Below are 21966 nucleotides of genomic sequence, written 5' to 3'. Positions count from 1 at the left end.
ATGCGTTTTCGGTTCACCCAATGGGCTGAACAACGCTTGGTTGAAGATGAGCATTTTTATCGAAAAATCATCTTTTCTGACGAAGCTCATTTTCACCTCTTTGGTTGCTATGTGAACAAGCAGAATTGTCGTATTTGGGGGTCAGAGAATCCGCACATCATCATGGAGAAGCCGATGAATCCACAACGAGTGACTGTTTGGTTTTTCCGGCGGCATCATTGGGCCATTTTTCTTCGAAAATGAGCAAGGAGCTGCCGTCACTGTCAATGGCGAGCGCTACCGCATCATGCTAAACGAATTCTTGCTTCCCAAATTTGAAGAGGAGGATACAGACGACATTTGGTTTCAACAGAACGGCGCACTTTGCAATAGAATTACAGAAATTCATATTACATTCCCATAGTTTTTCATAATTTATCGGGATACGACACGCATTTTATTATCAAGAATATAGTTGTCATGTATAAAGGATGATAGATATACTTCTTATAACAAAGAAAAATATGTTTTCTCCACAAAACATGTCATTACAAATAATAAGAAAAAAATGTATAAATTTACGTTTTATTGATTCTTATAAATTTCTCAATATCAGTTTAGAAAAATTGGCATCGTATCTCGATAAAGATAAATTGAAAATTACACGGTCAGAATTTTTTAACTTCAGCGCGGAGGATTTCGATTTTCTCACACGCAAAGGCATATTTCAATGTACGAGTACATTGACTGCGTCGAACAGTTACAGGAAACCGAGTTACTATCGCGTGAATTGTTTTACAGCTCACTGACAGGTGATACAGTATCCGAGAGCGATTATGCGCATGTCAATGTGCGGCGGCGATTCTCCATTCGAACGCTCGATAAATATAGCGATCTGTATTTAAAGAATTTTTGTTGTTAGTCGACGTTTTTGGAAATTTCCGTAACAGTTGCATCGCGAGTTACGGATTCGACCCCGCATATTATTGTACTTTCGGATTTACATGGAATGCGATGTTAAAATATACACGTGTAAAATTCGAACTTTTTACGGACATCGACATGGTTATGTTCATCGAACACGGTATACGTGGGGATCTGAGCTAATGTTCAAACAGATATACATGGGCTAACAATAAGTACATGCTTCGTACGATCCATCGAAACCGTCGATGTACGTACCTTATATACTTGACGTTAACAACCTGGGCAATGTCAACCATTATCATTTCTATTTCATCGATGGATGACCGTCGCGACGGTCACCTACGAGTTACGTTCTCGAGATACACTTAGAGTATCCGCAACATCTTCACGACGCTCACACAAACCTACCATTCTATCCGACGCGCGAGAAATCACCCAAGCAAGAGAAGAAGCTCCTCACTACGTTGTATGATAAGAAGCGTTATGTAATTCATTATCGTAATCTACAACAATGTACTCACGGTCTCAAAATTACAAAAATTTACCGCGTACTGTAATTCGTATAATCTCCATGGCTTCGCGAATACATACGAGCTCAATACGAATTTTAGAATTCTTGCCAACAATGAATTCGGGAAAAATTTATATAAATTAATGAATAATGCTGTAAAATCATGGGGAATGTGCACATCGACGTGCGACTTGTAATAGGACAGATATCTATAATTACTTGGGACAGAACATACGGAGGCAATGATCGCGAAACCAAACTTTCAGTAGAAGCATTTTTTTCGAGATTTTTAATCGTGATAAAAATGCATAAACTCGAGACGAAATTTGACAAACCGATATACGTGGGTATGTGTATTCTCAATGTATGCAAAACATGTTTGTACGAATTTTACTATGAGTAAATGGCACCGCTGTTTCGCGAAAATTGTAAAGTTGTACTGATACGGATAGTCTCATTTACTACATTGAGTGCGACAATGTCTATGATATTATGAAATGTGATATTAACCGATTTGATACTAGTGAGTATGCGATCGACAATGCGTATTATATTCTGCTATATATGCGTATTATATATTAGCTAATAAAAAAATTCTAGGCTTAACGAAAAAAATGAAAACAACGGCATAATCATGACCGAACATCGGGTTTAGAGCAAAAATGTACGCTTTGCACGTCAATGGAAAGAAGGATACGAAGAAAGCAAAAGGAGTAACGTTATAGCGAGATCGATAACATTTGATGATTACATGCGATGTCTAAATAACGAAATCGAAATGAAGCTCAGGCAATCGTGCATAAGATCGAAATTGCACGAAGTATACACAATATCACGAAAATTGCTCTAAGTTCGTATGATACATTGTGCCAGATTCTTATGGGAACTCATGGGGACATTATAAAATATTACTATATAAAAGAAAAGAGAAATAAGTAAAATGAATCTCATTTTTTTATACACTTATGTATTTATACACTTATGTAATAAAAAACTTATTTTTTTTGTATGTTTATATTATGTATTTTTTTAATTAAAAAAAATCTCAATTACATGTTTGCATATTGTAATAAATATATACTGATAGGATGTATTTGAAATAATCGCCACTATGTGCGCCACTATGTGTAAATTGTTTTCATACACCATTTTTCAAAGTACGATTCAACCGTTCAATCGACGTCTTCATTACGGAACATTGAATAATGATTTATGTTGTGTTTTTTTCAAGAGTTTTTGCACGTTTGTGTTGTAAAATTCTTTTTCCATATTGCAAATTTTTCGGACATCTTCTATCGTCTCGAATTATTTTTGCTATCGTTGTAGCGATCTCATTTTCATTCTTTGTTTTGAGCAATAGGCCCATGCATGTTGTACTCAACACATTGATAACGGTAAGAATGATAAGTGGTAACCTTTATTGAATCATGTGTAAGGGCGCATTTTGACCACATCATATCCGTAAACTATGACACGTCTGCGTGGAAAATTTTTTCGCACTGGAGCGTGCAGTTCTTCTACCATTTTTCAAAACTTTTCTTCTCAGAATTTTTTTTGGTATACGATACAAAAAAATGTTACAAAGACCTTACGCAAACGTTGTTGATCAATGTTTCGTCGATTAAAATTACTGCATATTCAATTTATAATAAGCTACACGAAACTCTTCGATAAAATTTCATTATCGTGAGCATTGTGACCTTCCTGATGCGAAGCCTCAAGCAATCAAAGACGATCCACAAGTTCGTTAGGACGTTTCAATGAACGTAAACAATGAACATAATCGATTTTATTTTCATAGTATACGGTATTACACTTTTTCCGACTTTTTTATTTACTTTTAACTTGTTTAGTTTCCTGGTATGTAGTATGCCCCTTCCAATTTGTATTTTATCTGATACTAAGGATGCTATTATATTCTTATATTTGTACTCTTTGCTACCCACTATTGGATTATCCGCTTTATACTGCGCCTATGAGCATTCGTTGCCAACAATATATTTTTATATGCTAGTTTATTCTCTGTATAAATAGTGTCGTCAAGAATTCTTTTGAAATTAATTCATATGACCCAGGTGTATTTTTCTTCTTACTTTACTTCTTACTATTCTTTTTACTTTACTCTAGCTATGATCGAAATCACTCATGTCTAAATCAAACTGTTTATCACCGAGCCTCATGCTGTTCTCGTTAAGATATATGCCATAAACGTGATCGATTTCCTTTTCTCTATCGCCACTAAGAAGCGTGTTTACGTATTTTTATCCCAACCCAGTTGATCAATGCAAGTATTCACGAACTTGTTACGTTTGCAAAGATTGTTTAACTAATGTTTCAAGCGGTTCGTTAGGCGTTTCATAAACATCTTCGGCTAAGGGAGAATGTAAATGTTTGTACGATAATTTGCGTGGTTGATGTAGAATTAAGTGAATCCGACATGACAATTGATTCTTTTATGTGTTGCTTTTTAGGCAATGGTGTTTATCGAAGCTTTATTCATCCAGAAACTCATCTTCGTTATATTCGTTATTTTTTAATTTTCGTTTCTTAATAATTTTATGCTTTTATATTTCCTTTTTTCTTAATCGCCTGAGATTTCTTGTCAACGGTGTTTTCGACAATCTGTTTCAGAGGTTTCGATATACTGAAAGTGTCTCTCCAACGCTATATTTTCGTTTATTTTACCGTTTTCAAAGCACGATACTTTTTACGAATTGAATCACTGGTTTTCGCAATCTGCTTCGCTATCCTCTCACGATCCTTCAGCTTTTTGCTGCTGTTCATGTTATACTCGAGAGAGAACATTGCGTAGTTGATGTATCGACATCGACTAATCACGTTATAGTATCGCATATTCATTAAATTTTTTTCTGTATCGTCTATTTGTGAGCGCACTGTCTTTGTCTATCACTATAAATCCGTAATCACTATATATACTTTTGCTGGCAACAGAAGCTGGCGACATGCGATTGTAATACAAACCTCATATCTTCACCCCCTTCATGATACTGATATAAACTGAAAAAAATTGCACCGAGAGCGAATCCATTTATAGAAGCATGTAGAGCGAAACTTCAGTATTGAAAATGTTTCTTATTGTGTCGGACAATTGTGTACATAGTTAACCGTCAAAGAATTGGAATACATACCGAAAATTATTTTGTTACAGAAGTTTAAAAATTACATAGACTGTAAAAATTACATCAACTGTGAGACAGATTATCAGAGCATATAAAAGCTTCAGAAGTTCAGCAACATCGTCATGCTTGCAACATTATAATTTACTTTGTTATCGATCGCATATCGATGGTCCAGCACCATTTATAAAAAAAAATTGAGAATGTCAATTACAACAAAAGACTGTGACTTTTTAAATCACGCGATAAACGCACTTCCATTCGAATTACATATCCCCGGATATCAATTTTGCGGTACAGGAACGCATTTAGAAAAGCGACTAATTAGAGGCGATCGAGGCATTAATCCATTGGACGTGTCGCGAATACGACATAACTTATTCACGGAACAAAATCTCGCGAAATGACACGTAGCTGATAAAATACTCGCCGAGAAGGCACGAAAACGTATTACTGCGACAGATTCGAGAACTCGGAGAGAGAACTGTTATCACTGCTGTTTGGGCTGCTATGAAAGCCAAAATCAGTATGGGTTTAAAAACAAAGAAGAAATCAATGAAAAAGCGAATATTTCTGACTCTAACGAAACGCGGCGGTTTCTTATTCTATTCTATCGCTGCTGAAAGTCGTGGGCTCTCTGATTCGTTAGCAACGCAGCAGGAGTCGAAAAGCAATAAATAACAATAAAGCCACACAGTGTCAGTTGAAAGAACTGAAACATCATAATCGTGTTATGGCAGGTCATCGAGTTTACTTCGCTAAGAGGATTCTGAATTACTATGTATTAATGCGTACAATATATGTATATGCGGTGCGTGCGTGTGCGTGTGCGTGCGTGCGTGCATACGTACGTGCGTGTGTATGTGAGGGGTCAAGGAGAGGAAAGTGCTCACAGACATTAGGGTCCCGCGGCGAGGAATAATGTCATAGAGAAGGGATGACAGAAGAGGGAAAAGCACATCACCGGGAAAGAGGATTTGTTCCTTCTCTCTCTCTCCAATCTATTATCTTCTTCCTTCTACCCATTATAGAATGCATTTCTCTCTGTCCCACTCGTTACAATCCTATTATTCACGCTCTCTCTTCCTCTCGTTGCGCTTTTTTTTTCTTTTAAGATTTAATTTTATTAAATAGATATGATATTTATGAAATATGACTTAGCAATTATAATAATATTTTTATTAATGTAATTAAAAAAGAGTCAAGCGCTTTCTTATCTACTAACTTGGAGTTGAAAAGAGATAATAGGAAGGAATAGTAGGAATAAATCATTTTGAAGACTAAGTAATATGTTTAATAGATTTATTTTCATGTAACATAGCGTATACAATATTATCTAACACATAAACTATTAGTTCACATTCTATTATAATAGAACTTTTATCATAAATTTTGTGCAAAGTATTTACAATATCGCATTGAATAGTAATACAATTTTGGCGTAAAAAAGTCACAAAATATTTAAATTTCTTACTAACACCGTGAATATACTGACACAGTTCAACGTATACATGTTCAATACAATGTTCGAGTTCAAACATGAAAAGAATTTTTGGCTTCATGTGCAAGCACGTACCATACAATGATGTTTTTACATTATATTCATTACCAATTTTAAATTCCACAATTAATCTTGAATCGTTAGAGAGAGGAGGAAACAGTTGACTGCACTAATCGCTCAACATTTGCATATCTCTCGATGAACGTCTTCCATCGTCATATGAGACAAGATTATGTGATTGCTTCGATTATCACCAATCATAATTTTTACATAGGACATAAATCCCACGCTGATTCCAATATCCAGATATTTATAAGCTGTAGGTGTCAATGCGAATCTTCTCAAAATATAAGGTGTCGAATATGTATAAGATGTACTGTTAAAGAAAGAAGAATACAGGTAAATAAAAAAAATGTATAACATATACCAAAGCATGTAAACAAAATTTTATATAATTGAACACAATCTTACTGTCCCTCATATGTTCATCCCATTTGAATTATCATCTTCCATTAGAACGTAGTTCTTTTCGCTGTATATTTTTGCTATGCGATTTCCTTTGAGACTGATGCGATAATATTAGCTAGGCTCTTCTTCTTTTAAACAATGTTCTTTTTCACTTTTTTACATATCCCAAAATAGAGAGGATTTTTTTCATTTTCAATTCTACATCAAACTATGCAGTGACATGTCGTAAGAATGTACTTTGATCATATCGAACCTTTTTTTTTTATCTATGGGAGTCGACAACAATAAAATCTGTCTGTTCTTATTCTCTTCTCAAAAATGTATTTTGGACAGTATATCAAATGTAGAATTTATTTATCTTAACAACCGTAGATACGAAATCACATTATTTTTCAAACATGAAACTATACAATAACTCATATCGTAAGAATGCATTCTACTGACGAACGTTCTTATCTATGGGTTCGATACCAATAACAATAAAGTTTTATCTTATCCCATGTTTTCTTTTCAAAAATATTTTCTATTCAAAAATTCTTTTCAGCTTATCTTTTCGATTGCGACAAAAAATCATCCCTTCGTAAACATGTTCAAACATATTAGAACATGATAGAACATGCAGCATACCAAAAAATGATTCATCTTCGGTAAGGTATAAAACGAAAAGATTTTCTTTTGGGAGCACATTTTTTTTGCTAGCAGTCGAGTTTAGAGCTTATTCAATTATATCGATGTTATATCAGTGCGTATGCTTAATGGAAAAATGGATTTTGCACCTTATGAGGATGGATAAAGAAATAAATGATCAACATGAAGAAATGTCTAATCAGGAAATGTCCGATGAAAATCAAATGTTTCTCTGTCAAATGATTCATATTTCGGCAGTGACATAGAGAACGATGATGATATAATTGAAGTAATATATCGAGATTTAAATCGAGCTCAAGTAAACACCTTACGTCCTGTGAAAAAGATGTGCTGCATTGAATTCTATTACACTGATGGTCATGGAAGATATTGCCCATCATGCATCATAAGAATAAACGATCAATTTTCAAGTCTTCGTGCCGTTTGAAAACATGATACCGACGTATGTGCAATATTCCTGTTCGGAATGTAAAGATTTCCTTTATCAAATAATGTGTAACATGTGTCCTATTTGCACACAGTGATACTTTTTTGTCAAAGATACAAAAATAGATTAAAAATATACATTTTCTCAAAGCTTTTTTTTTTAATAAAAAGACTGTGAAAAAGAGGATATTATAATATGGAGCAAATGAAGCGTGAGTTGATAGAGCAAGCCGCTCATTTGAATACGCGAGAAGAGTATATCGCGTGGGAACAGCGTTGCGATATGTTTATCGAATCTCTGGAAGAACAGAGTCGTGTCTGCGATTATCGATTGGAATCAAACAATCATTGATCGCTTATATTGCGCGACTCGAAATTTTTAAAGAAAAATAAAATTCAGTGCGTGATCATTTTGTTTTGTTTGTTTGGGTGCCGAGTGCGGGACTTCGATGGCGCGAGATAGATACGGCGTTCGAAAGTCGTATATTGACCGATGCCATCATAAACTCTAGATATATCGAACCTCGCCAATTTCTAGAAGACGTGAGTGAAATTGTTCTGGAAAATGCAAGACATTATGCAGAGACATAATTCTATAAACACTGTATTCAATGAATTTATAACAGGTGATATTATAAATGCGCGAATAAAAGTATTACCACAAGAAATTATGAACTCTTCAATATATCTGATTTACAAGAACGATGACGCGTCGCGCGAGCCTATCCTAGCATCGCTGGAGGAATTCCAGGAACGCGATAGCGGGTGGACGCTGTCGCATATCCTGAATTTGATTCTCAATGTGAACAAATACAATCCATTGCAAGGTTGTCACATTGAGTTACCGCGAGAAATTAAGATAAAAAAAACAATAATCAACGTGCAATCCATGGACAATGCGTGCTTCGCGTGGTTGCACCGTTCTACACCCGTTTAGAAATCACACAAATCGGGAATCCTCATATCAGCACTATAATACTGTACTAAATCTCCAAGGCATTCAGTTTCCGATGACGCTGAACAAAATAATAAAATTCGACAATCAGAATAATATCTCCATCAACGTGTATAGTATCGAGCAACAGAAAAAAATTCTTCCATTACTCGATTGACATACCAGCCGAAAGAGGGATAAGTATGTTAATTTGCTGTACGTATAGGATCCACAGGACGATATCGAGGAGCATTTTGCGTTGATTAAAGATCTGTCCCACCTCGTGAAGTCGCAAATTACTAGATCCAAGAATAAGAAATATTTCTGCGATAAGTATAATAAGAAAAAAAATCGATAAAACAATATTAAAAGAAACAGTAATAAATATATTAATAATTTTGTATGATCTTTTCAGATGTCTACATTACTTCAATACAAATGAAAAATTACAGTCACACTCAGTAGACTGCGGTAAAATGAATGACTGCGCTATCCGACTGCCTAGCGAGGAATAAGTGGCTGAGCTTCAACAATCGTTGCAGAAAGGAGCGCAACCCGTTCATAATCTACGCCGACCTGGAATGCACATTGGAAAAGATGGAGAGAGACCCGAATAAGTCTACGCACATGTATCAGCAACAATAAGGTGTTCAGTATCGGGTACTACGCGCATAGTTCGTATGACGATTCGCTGTCGAAATATTGTTTTCGTCGCGGTAACGATTGGTTCGTCGAGGAACTCCGAAATCTAACGCATAAAGTAAATATGTTATCTAAATATCTTATTTACTAATGTTCCCATGGCAGATTTCACGCGAGATTGGCAAAAATTTGACAGCACCACGCATTGTCATGTGTGCGAAAAACTATTCGCGCGACGACACACGGGTACGCGCTCATTGCCACTTGACGAGGCGATTTAGAGGCCCCGCGCATTCGAATTGTAATTTGAATTATAAAGATTCACACTGCATATCCATAGTTTTCCATAATTTATCGGGATACGATTCACATTTTATCAAAGAAATAGCCATCGCGTACGAAGGAAGATTTCCTACAACTAAAGAAAAATATATTTCCTTTACAAAACATGTTGACAATACTAAAAATGAGCAGAAGAAAACTTGTGTAAAATTATATAATAGATTCTTGTAAATAGATTCTTGTAAATTTCTCGCATCAAGTTTAGAAAAATTAGCGTCGTATCTCAATAAAAATAAATTGAAAATTACACGGTCCGAATTTCTTAATCTCAGCGCGGAGGATCGATTTCGATCTGCTCATGCGGAAAAATATTATTTCCGTACGAGTACATTGACTGCGTCGAAAAATTGGAGGAAACCGAATTACAATCGCGTAATTCTTTTTATAGTTTTTTAACAGATGAACGGTATCTGAGAACGATTATGTGCATGTCGTCAACTTGTAGCGGCGATTCTCCATTCAAACGCTTGGTGAATATAGCGACCGGTCTAAAAACAGATGTCTTGTTGTTAGCCAGCATATTCGAGAATTTCCGCGATAGTTGCGTCGCGAGTTATGGGCTCGACACTGCGTAATATTACTTTACCGGGCTTCACGTGGGATGTCATTAAAACATACATGTGTAAAATTTGAACTGTTCACAGACATCGACATGATCATGTTTGTCGAGCGCGGTATACGCGGTCTACGTCAGTGTTCCAATACGGTATGCGCAGGCTAACAACAAATACATGTAATCGTACGACCCATCGAAACCATCAATATCTTATGTATTTCGACGTTAATAACTTGTACGGTTGGGCAATGTGTCAATCATTCCCATACGCTGATTTTCGATGGGTCGATGATGTAGAAAATTTTAACGTTATGCATGTCGCGTTAGATTCCTCGACAGGCTTCTCGAAGTGGACTTGAAGTATCCACAACATTTCCATGATATTCACGCGGATTTATCATTTTGCTCAACATGCGAGAAATCACCCTGCAAGCGAGAAAACAAGCTTCTCGCTACGTTATACGATAAAAAGTTTTACGTGATTCATTATCGTAATCTACTTCAATGTAATCGCCACAGTCTCCGCATCACAAAGATCCATCATATATTACGACATTACAATTCGCGCATCTTCATGGCTTCGTGAGCTATATCGAACTTAACACAAATTTTAGAACTCGCGCGAATAATGAGTTCGAGAAAAATTTATACAAACTAATGAATAACGCGTTTTCGGCAAAACCATGGAAGAAACCATGGAAAATGTGCGCAATTACGTCGACGTGCGACTTTTAACGTGTTGGAATGGGAGATACGATGCAAAGGCAATGATCGCGAAATCGAATTTTCATAGTTGTAACATCTTTTCGGAGAATCTGGTCGCGATAGAAATGCGCAAACTCGAGGTAAAATTTGGCAAACCGATATACGTAGGTATGTACATCCTCGATATCCTAAAATATATTTGTATGATTTTCACCATGAGTATGTACATGCATCGCTGTTTCGCGATAAATGTAAAATTATGTATGTATGTATTATTATTATACCGATACTGACAGTCTCATATATCACGTGGAATGACGATGGATACACATTATGAAACATGATATAAATAGATTTGACACGAGTGATTACTCTATCGATAACCTATACGATATTCCGCAAATAAAAAAGTTCCTGATCTCATGAAAGACGAGAACAATGGTGCCATCATAACTGAATTCAGCTTAGAGCGAAAACGCTTTACATGTACAAGGAAAGAAGGACACGAAAAAGATAAAGGATGTCAAGAGCAACGTTGTGGCAAGATCATAATGTTCGAGAATTATACTCGAGGCTTGAACGACGCAATCGAAATGTCGTGCATTAGATCAAAATTGCACGAAGTGTACACGACTTCGGAAACAAAAATCACTCTAAGTCCGCACAATGATAAGAATCTCTCATATATCATGTCAGATTCCTCCGACACGCTACCATGGGAACATTACCGGTGTAAATAAATTTGTATATAGTATTGTATATATAATATATGTATATATAATATATATATTTAATAAGTATATTTAATAAGTATATATTTAATATATATTTAATAAATATTAGGTGTACAACTTTGCTTCCGCCGTTTTTTTCCGAAATTCGAGGCTTTATTGTAAAAAACTGATTATACATTTATGATTCAAAGTATTGTCCATCGCTGGCCACTACTTTCTCCTTTCGGGTAGCGTACGAATCCCGCGTCGAAAAAACTGGTCATCTTTTGAGGCTATCCACGAATCGATCCAATTTTTTACTTCTTCATAAGATCGGAAGTGCTGGTCAGCCAGGCCGTGTGCCATTGATCGAAACAAGTGATAATTAGAGGGAGCAACGTCTGGAGAATACGGCGGGTGGAGTAGAACTTCCCATTTCAACGTTTCCAAGTATGTCTTGACCACTTTCGCAACATAGGGTCGAGCATTGTCATGCTGCAAAATCACTTTATCGTGTCCCTCGTTGTATTACGGCCGTTTGTCTTTCGGCTCAAACGCATCAATTGCGTTCGATACCGATCGTCTGTGATTGTTTCAGTCGGTTTTAACATAATACATAATACACTAAGCCGAGCTGGTCCCACCAAATACAGAGCATGAGACATTGGACTTCAAAATCACCGTTCTTGAAGCGTTGAAACTACTCACGTTCTTTCACTAATAGCGGCCTCACCATAAGTATTTGAAAGCATTCGATGAGTCTCAGCCGCAGATTTCTTCATATTGAAGCAAAAAATTAAAACCTCCCGCAAATGACGAGAATTTGGCTCGTAAACTGATTTTCAATCGAGAATAACTTTATGATGCAGACACAAATCGACTAATGTTTCTATGGGGTTATGTTGACAGATGCCCAAGTTTATTGTGTGACGTCTATGATCTATTTATTTTGACCACCACTTACCGCTAAAGCCATCTATAGGAAAACGGCGGAAGCAAAGTTGTACATCTAATACATATATATGTACATATGTACGTATATACGTGTATTCATGAATGTATGTATGAACGTACGTATATATATGTATATGTATGTATGTATGTTGTATGTATGTCTGTGTGCGTATAATATGTGTATAATATATTTATAAAGAGAAAAAATAATTAAACAATTTGTAATAAATTTTATAACAAGTTTTATTTTTTTTTATAACACATTATCCTTATGTATCCAAGAGTTGTGTGAATTATCAAATCCTAGCCATTTTATATAAACTTTGTCTCCTTTTTTACGCAACACCTTTTGAATTAGATATACGTCGGAATTAGCAACGCGATGCAACTCATAGTCGTAGAATCCTTCAGGTCGTAAAATCCTTCAGGACCGGTTTTCCGCGGTAATCTTCTAGAAAATACGTGACACGATTAATGTCTCTGTACTTTGACGATTCTAAACACCTTCGTAGGCCAATTTGGGGTGTAACCTTTCTCAAAGATTGTCTTGAATTTATTCATACGTACCGAATTACCAACTTTGAATCGCGGAAGTGTCTTTACGCTACTGTACAGAGTGTTAAGAGTTTGTCGGCGATCGTAGGAGTCAATGGGTCGCATATTGATAGTTCGCGCGTTGTACTCCGACACTAGACGCGATAGCAAATCGATCCATTTATAATTTCATTGCGCATAAATTGTTTCCACCTATCGTTCTCCAACGTACGATTGAATTGTTCGACGACTGACGCCTTCATTACAAAATATGTTGAATAATGATTTATGATGTGTTTTTTCAAGAGTATTTATACGTTTGCATTGTAAAATTCTTTTCTCGGTTGCAAATTTTTCAGACATCTTCCATTATCTCGAATTATCTTCGCTATAGCCATCTCAGTTTCATTTTTTTGTTTTGAGAGGTACGGTCCATGCATACTTATTCAATACGTCGATAACAGTGAGAATATATTGGTAACCTTTATTGAATTGTGTGTAAGGGCGCATCTCAATCACATCAACCTGCCACAGATCATCGTATCCGTAAACTATGACGTGTCTGCGTGGAAAATTTTTTCTCGCCGGAGCGTGAAGTTCTTCTAGTCGTCACTTTTCGAGATTTTTTCTCAGACACGTTTTATTTTTTTATCGTGATATAATGCGCAAAATATTACAAAGGTCTGACGTAAACGTTGTTGGTTGATATTTCGAAGTCGAATAAAAATGATTGCGTATCCTCGTTTTAATTTACAATCAAGTCAACTTCACGAAGCTCCTCGAATAAATAATATTTCATTATCATTGGCATTGTGATTTGCTTGACGCGAGACCTCAAACAATCGAAGACGATCTACTAGCTAGTTAGGATTGCCCCAATGAATATAATCGATTTTATTGTCATTTAGAGTCGTGGTGTTATATCTTTTCCAACATTTTTACCTGACTTGTTGTTTAGTTTCCAGACGCATGATATACCCGTTCCAACTTGTATTTTACCTGATACCAAGGGTGCTGTTATATTCTTATATTTATATCCTTTCTTATCCAATATTGGATTATCCGTTTTATGATTGCATCTATGAGCATTCGTTGCTAATAATATACTTTTATATGCTAATTTATCATTCTCTGTGTAAATAGTGTCATCGGGAATTCTTTTGAAAATTAATTGATATAACCCAGGCGTATCTTTACTCTATCTACGATCACAAAATCATTCGTGTCTATATCGAACTATTTATCACCGAGCATCGTACCGTTCTTACTGAAGTATACGCCATAAACTAATCGATCATCTTTTCTTTATCGAGAAGCAAGTTATATTTTTGTCCAAATGGTCCCAATTGATTATGGAAATCTTCACAAACTTGTCGCGTTTGCAATATTGTTTAACTAACGTTTCAAGCGGCTCATTGGGCGTTTCATAAACGTCTTCGGCTGATAGAACGTGTGAACATTCGTATGATAATTTGTTTCAGGTTACGCATAATTGGAATCCGACATTCGACTCTTGTATACGTTGTTTTTATTTTGACAACAGTATTAATTGAAGTCATAAATTATCCATCCTGAAATTATCGCCATCATCATCATCATCATCATTATCATGTTCATCATCTTTTTCATTTTCTTCTGGTTTTCTTTTCTTAATATTTCTATCCTTCGCAACATTAGCTTCTTTCTTAATCGGTTGAGATTCCTCATCAGTGTTTTCGACAATCTGTTTTAAAGATACTACGATGGGTTTAAAATGTTTCTCCAACGTTATATCTTCCTTTATTTTAGTTTTTAAAGCATGATACTTTTTACGAATCGAATCACTCGTTTTTGCAATTTGTTTCGCTATCCTCTCACAATCCTTAAGCTCTTTGCTATTATCCATTTGCATTTGAAAGAGGAAGATGTTTCATAGTTGGCATCAACAACGACTAACACATTAATCAAATTCATTAAATCCTCTCCTGTTAGCCCATTCATAAACGCACTGTCTTTATCTATTACTATGAATCCATACTTTTGTTGCCAGCAGCAACGACACAGTTCGCAGAAACCCTCGTAAGACATGTCGGTGTTGACATGGTCAGTGTATACATGTTTCAGATTGGTGCCATCCTGTTTGAATAGGATCAACAAATTTGCATTATCGCGTATGAAATGCTTCGGTATCTTTGCATACATTTGACACAGATAGAAACAATCGACGTCCGCGTGACAGAAAATGGAATTTGGAAGTGCCTCATTTGGTGAAACTACATCGCTATTATTGGAAAATGTAAAATAATCGATTTCTTCAATCAATGTCAAAATAAATTCTTCAAATATCGTTATTTTGATTGTTGCAACGACTTCGAGTACACGTATATGTTCTCGAAGCGTAAATCATGTGGACTTACCAGCAAACTTATCAACATGTTTGTTTTACAGTTCGATGAACCGCAGATGAATGGCGTATAGAAATCGGTAGCATGTTTCCATGCTTGCGTACTTCTTTTTCAATTTGTACTTTATTATCAACATTAGTCACTTTGATCGGTTGTGATGTTCACATATCGAATTTTATATCTTCTCCCTTCACGATACTAATACAAATTGTAGACCGGATCGAGAAAAAATCTATTTATAGAAGTGCGCAAAACGGTTAGTATTCAAAATGCTTCTTATCGTGTCAGACAACTGTGATGTACATAATTTAACCGCTAAAGAGTTGGAATATATATCGAAAATTATTTTACTACGAGAGCTTAAGAATTATATAGATCAACTGTGGGACAGATTACCCGAGCATATAAAAACTGATACAGAGATTGAGCAACATCATCGGTGCTTGAAATATTATAATTTGTCCAGCCATCGATCTCTTATCAATAATCGAGCACCAATTATAAAAAATTGTAGAATGTCGACAAAAAAGGGCTGTGATTTTTTAAATCACGCACTTTCGATCGAGTTGTATATTTCCGGATATCAATTTTGTGGTTCAGGTACGCATTTAAAAAACCGATTGGCTAAAGGCGATCGAGGCATTAATCCGTTAGACGCAGCATGTCGTGATTACGACATAGCTTATTCGCAAAACAAAGATCTCAAACACGTAGCTGACAAAATACTCGCTGACGAGGCGCAGAAACGGATTACCGCGAAAAATTCGACTTTTGGAGAGAGAGCTGCTGCCTTAGCTGTTTGGGTGGCTATGAAAGTCAAAATGAAAATTGATATGGGCTTGAAAATGAAAAAGAAGAAAAACCCGATGAATAAACGAATATTACCGCAAAAACGTGGCGGCATCATACCTATTCTACTGCTGTTGGAAGACGTCGACTCGTTGGTCGGCAGCACGGAGGAATTACAAAAGCTATAAACGACAATAAAGCCGCGCAACGTCAGTTGGATGAACTGAAACGTCATAATCGCGTCATGAAAGATCATGGAGTTTACCTTGCTCCGTACAAGTAGTCTTTAGACAAGAAAGAATCTGGACAAGGAGTTTCAATGAAAAAGATTTAAAAAATTAAAAAAAACATCAAAAGAAACGATAAAAATATCAAAAAATATAACTACCAACATACAACTGCAACAAATAGCAAAACGTATTCCATATATTTTAGAGGTATTTTATACGTATCTTACCAACAGGGGGAGTGTATCGAAACGAGAGCGGTATCGTAAATTTGGATAATGCTGATGGACCAGGTATTCATTGAATGGCGTACGCGAAGCAGGGAAATCGTGTTGTTTACTTTGATAATTTCGACAATCTTCAACTGCCGAAGGAATGATGCGATATTTAGATGTAATGCAAATCGAGTATAATCGCACGCCTTATCAATGTTATAATCAAAGTAACTGCAGACAACTGTGTCTACAATTTTTATAAACGGTTAACGATCAATTTAAGAATTGACATTGCACTCTTTCAACTCAGTATTTATTCAAACATGTCACTGATATTTACGCTTATCAGTAAGAGTAATGTCCTCACGGACTGCTACTTTCCGGTAGATTTGATGACGATTACGAACTTGGTCTGACTTTGAAACTTATCATACGATATCTAATGTATAATAAATTCCTCGAATAATAAGTTTTACTTTGACGAAGATGACAAAGAAATTGTAATTCCCGAAGGATCGTACGAAATATATGACATAAACAACTATCTAAAACATGCAATTTTACAATTTCATCCTAATAATGTTGTGAAAGAGAATGAAGAGTATTCATGCCAATACCATGCCAATACCATGCCATGAAGAGTGAGATCAAATGTGCTTATCGAGTAAATTTCACCACACAATATTGGATTGTTGTTGGGTTTTCATCGAATCGCGTGCAAAAGTGGCTCGAATCAAATAAATATCATCGATAAATATCATCAAAATAAATATCATTCGTATTGAATGCAATGACCGCGCATACAGCAACGATAAATCAGTGCACACGATACATGAATTTTCACCGAGCGTGTCACAAGATATAAGATATCAGAAAGACCGACACAGATCAATTACCTTCCAATTATCGTACTGATCTGACAATTCACGTTGTAGATAAAAACGGACGATTGCTCAATTTTTGCGAAAAAGAGATCACCATTAGATTACATATATGGAGATAACAACGATAAAGATATGCTTGTTTTGAACGAGCAGGCAAAGAGAGTCATTTTTACAAGAGAGACGATAGCGATCAAAAACATTCGATCGTCTAATAGAAAAAAACTCACTGTATCAAACATTAAATTTTTATAATATTTGGGCTTTATCATATGAAAGATCTGAGGTGACTGATATCTTGAATATTGAAGGAGAGCCAATCTTTGACGATCGCATCGTCAGGATTAAGACTCACATGTACAATCCGTACGTCAACACCACGTTTGAACATAGCGATAAGATAAGGAAGATTGAAGATTGTCAAACCAAAAAAATGCAGATCGGCAGCCAACGCTTGGAAATAATTGCATGTCGTTTGACAAAATTCGATACGAACTCAATGGTACTAAGATCATACAGAAACGTTGAAGTGACTAGTCTTATGAAGGACTATGCATCGTATTCAGATGACTTCGTATTGAGAATGCCGGATTTCCGCATCCGGTGTTTGATCAGATCGTGAAAAGAGTAATAACATGTGACGGATATTTTAATTTTTATGTACCGTTGGGCATGTTGTTGGGCTTTTGCGAAGATTACAAACATGCAGTGATTAACGCGTGTCACGAATTGATTTTGATACGAGCGCGCAATGACAACAATTGCATTGTAGGAGATCCAGCGACAGAGCCGAAACTTGAATTGTTCAAGATACAGTTGCGAATGCCTCACGTTAAATGAAGTCAATAAACTATGCTGTGTGTCTCTTGGAGAGCGGACGATATCTGAATATGAGTTTCCGTTCATAGTACGAGTATCCTCTATTGCCGAGCACGACGAAGCACTTATGAGCTATCAAGACGGCTACTCAGCTCGAGAAGCCGCGATATGTCACCTTTGCTTTGCAGACTAACAGAAAAAATAACATAGTAACTCATAAAATTTGCCTCAACAATTGTAAATTAACCAACGTGAAACTCCATCTGAACTCTGAATTGTTTCCATACGATGATCTGAATCTGGACTTCGACAAACGCAGAACTGCTATTTTGTACGATATATTTATACATTTCCGTACATCTTACTATCAAATTTCAAAAGAAAGTAGTGAAACATTATTCAAGACAGATTCTTTTAGGAATCTCTTTCCTCTAGTAATCATTGACTGCTCGCGACAAAACGAGTCTGTCAAGAGTGGCACCGTGGATGTATTAGAATTCAATTTGAATTCAAAGAAAATGTATCAGTGAATACTACCGCCTATTGTTTTATCATACATGACCGCATGATCGAATACAATCTATTCTCCAACGTAGTACGCAAAATTAAGTAAATTATCGTCACCAAAAAAAAAATAGCCTCTCCCCTCTTTTCAATATAACAGATAAAAAGATTTTTGCATTCGAGCATAGTCTCGAAAAATCATTCATCATGACTACCATATACCAACGTTTGTGAATCTGCAAGAATTTTTATTTTATATTATATTTATCGTTGGAAAGAAATTTATCGTGAAGGAAGTGACGATTGAGAAAAGGAGCCATTCTCTTTACATTTTTACATGTCCCATGTCATGGAATTTCTTGACAAAATCAGAAAAATATTGCGCTTCTTAGTTGAGTGCTTATCACCATGGATTGCAATGGGGAGATACCCCATCATCCCGTACGGGATGATACCGTACAACATGGTGAAACACATGATTACGATGGCTGTAATTGGTGCGGAAAAGAATGATGATAATAAGTCTCTCGTATACGTTAAAGGACGTGAAAAATGCCAATGGCTGATATACTCGATAGCGACAACTTGACCATTGAGACCCTCGATATTGATTACGAAGACATAAATTCTTTACGAAATCTGAATATTACCATTACCGTGCGATGTGGAAATCATGTTAAGAATTATGCATTACAGAATGTATTTAAAATATACAATTGGTGATCGCAATGCCAAAAAAAAAATATATCAAGTTTAAAAATAAAATACGAGATTTTTTTTAAATATATAATATGTTTTAATTTCTCTCCCTTTCCTTTCCTTGTAGTTAAAAATTAGTTAATAATAATGATTTAGTAGTATGATTTAATGAATATTAAACTAGTTGATAAGAAAATGCGCTTGACCCTTTTTTAGTTATATTAATAAAAATTATATTAATAAAAATATTATTATAATTGTTAAGTCATATTTCATAAATATCATATCTATTTAATAAAATTAAATCTTAAAAGAAAAAGAGAGCGCAACGAGAGGAAGAGAGAGCGTGAATAATAGATCCGCAATAGGTGGGAGAGAGAAGATAATAGATTGGAGAGAGAAGGAACAAACCCCCTTCTCTTGTGCTTTTCCTTCCCCCGTCATCCCCCGCGCCGAGAGATGACCCTAATATCTGTGCACTTGCTCCTCCCTGACCCCTCACACGCTCGCGCGCGCACACACACACGCGCGCGGACACACACACACACACACACACACACACACACACACACACACACACGGGACAGACTCCTATTGCATATGCCGTTCACTATATATAATCATCATATGAGGAACATAAAATATTCCGAGACGGCAAAACTATAAGTTTTATAAAAAAATATTTTAAATAAAAGTTAGAGTTAAAAATATAGTTTAAAAATGCCTAGCCGCTGGCTTCAATTTGACTTTGGGTTCAAGATAGGATAAAATTAACTCGAATTTTTTAAGTGAGACCCCCCACTTTTTCTTTCATTTTTTTATAGTCCTTACTGAATCTTTTCAAAATATAATTTTATTTATTTTAGGTCAGCCATTTAGAAGCTATTACGTATTTTATGGTCAGCGACTGTAAACTGAATCGAACAAGAAAACTGTTCATTTTTTTGCGCTAAAACTTATTTGTTTAGCAGGTCATAAGCTATAGCATGTGAATAAACTATTTTTTTATTTCACCGAGACATAATTTCATATAGTGTGAAGTCCATAATCACAAAAAAATTAATAATTTAAATCTAAAAAATTATATAAAAGAATTTTTAGAATGTAAAAATAAATTAATTGTCTCAATAGAAATTTATGTTGAAAAAAATAGAAAAATGTTATTTAAATTATTATTATTACTTTAATTACTCAGGAACTTTAAACTCAGGAACTTTAAACAATTATTACTTTAATTGTTTAAAGTTCCTGAGTACTCAGCCAAGAACTCTGCGTTGAAGGTAGCGACACAAAATCAGACGGCAGTTTGACGAAACCGTTAACCATTCAAGCACGAGTTCATACATGTGTGCTCGCCTTCGGTGCGCCAACAGTGAACGAGATAGCGATTCTTTTCACATTAGTCGCTTATTTCAAGTGACCGAAAATGCTTTCTCGACAATCTGAGCCGCTCGGCGGTCCTCGGCAAAAGGAACGAGGATAATTCTAAATAACATAAATTTGTTTTAATAAATTGTAGTAATAATGTACCCTTCCCAGAATAAATCATGTTAAAACATAACAGTTAATGAGTTTAACATTTAATTGTTCACGATTTTTCATGCGCGTTAAAATACTTCCTGCATAAATTCGAATAGCAAGATAATTCAGTAATAATTCAATAGAAATAGAATTTTATCGGAAAAAAATTATAAACCAGCATTTCTCTTCACGAAAATATTCGAAAGAATTTTATCAGAAAAAAAATGTGTATGATTGAGATTCGAGACTTGTGAAGAAAATATGCGAAAAAAATCAAATAGTTGCAAAAAACAAGTTTTTCTTTTAAAACGAAAGATATTGAATAGAAAAAAGTTCGGTATGAAAAATGTAGGTATTCAAAATACAAAATGAGACGTGAAACATTAAAATCAACCTATTAGTTAAGAAAAAATAAAAAATATCAAAAAAGATCTTTTTTTCACTCGCTCTGTGTTCATTGAGATTTAAACGCAAAATTCTCTTTGAAATTTTGAAATTTTGAATTTTGAAATTTTGAAATTCTCATAAAATGAAGCCTTCATAATGACGAATAAATCTAGCCCTGAACGATCCTGACATGTTTATTAGTTTTTGAAAAAAGTCATTTGTTGATTAAAAACTTTTCTATAGAAAACTTAATTTCTTCATTTTTGAACAGTCGTACAGAAATTTACAGGGATGATTTTTCAAGAGTTGCACTATCATGTTAACTTAGTAACAAAATAACTTTTTGCAGTTAAATTATTATAAAACGACATTGAAAAGTGAATATCTCTTTTTCGTATAAAAAAATGAAATAATTCCATTAATATACATTATATTGTATGAAGCATTCAATAGCTGACATTTTTCTGCAAAATTTAAAAAAAAATGATTATCCCCCGATTATTAGGAGCCGAGATAACAATTTTTTTTTTCAAAAAATCACTATGGATCTAATTTTTAAGATT

The 21966-nt window shown here is 35.2% G+C and overlaps 1 protein-coding gene across 1 annotated transcript; it reads left to right on the top strand.

Moving 5' to 3' along the window:
* Positions 1–10754: 10754 nt before the first annotated feature.
* LOC105621967 lies at positions 10755–13583 on the top strand. Its single transcript, XM_012203400.1, has 2 exons — positions 10755–10940; positions 13401–13583. Exons 1-2 carry the CDS (start codon positions 10755–10757, stop codon positions 13581–13583), a joined length of 369 nt encoding a protein of 122 aa, XP_012058790.1.
* Positions 13584–21966: the final 8383 nt, after the last annotated feature.

This window comes from Atta cephalotes, assembly GCF_000143395.1.
Source record: "Atta cephalotes unplaced genomic scaffold scaffold00038, whole genome shotgun sequence".
Lineage (NCBI taxonomy): Eukaryota > Metazoa > Arthropoda > Insecta > Hymenoptera > Formicidae > Atta > Atta cephalotes.
The sequence above is the reverse complement of the archived record's forward strand: the minus strand, read 5'-3'. Positions and strand labels throughout refer to the sequence as shown.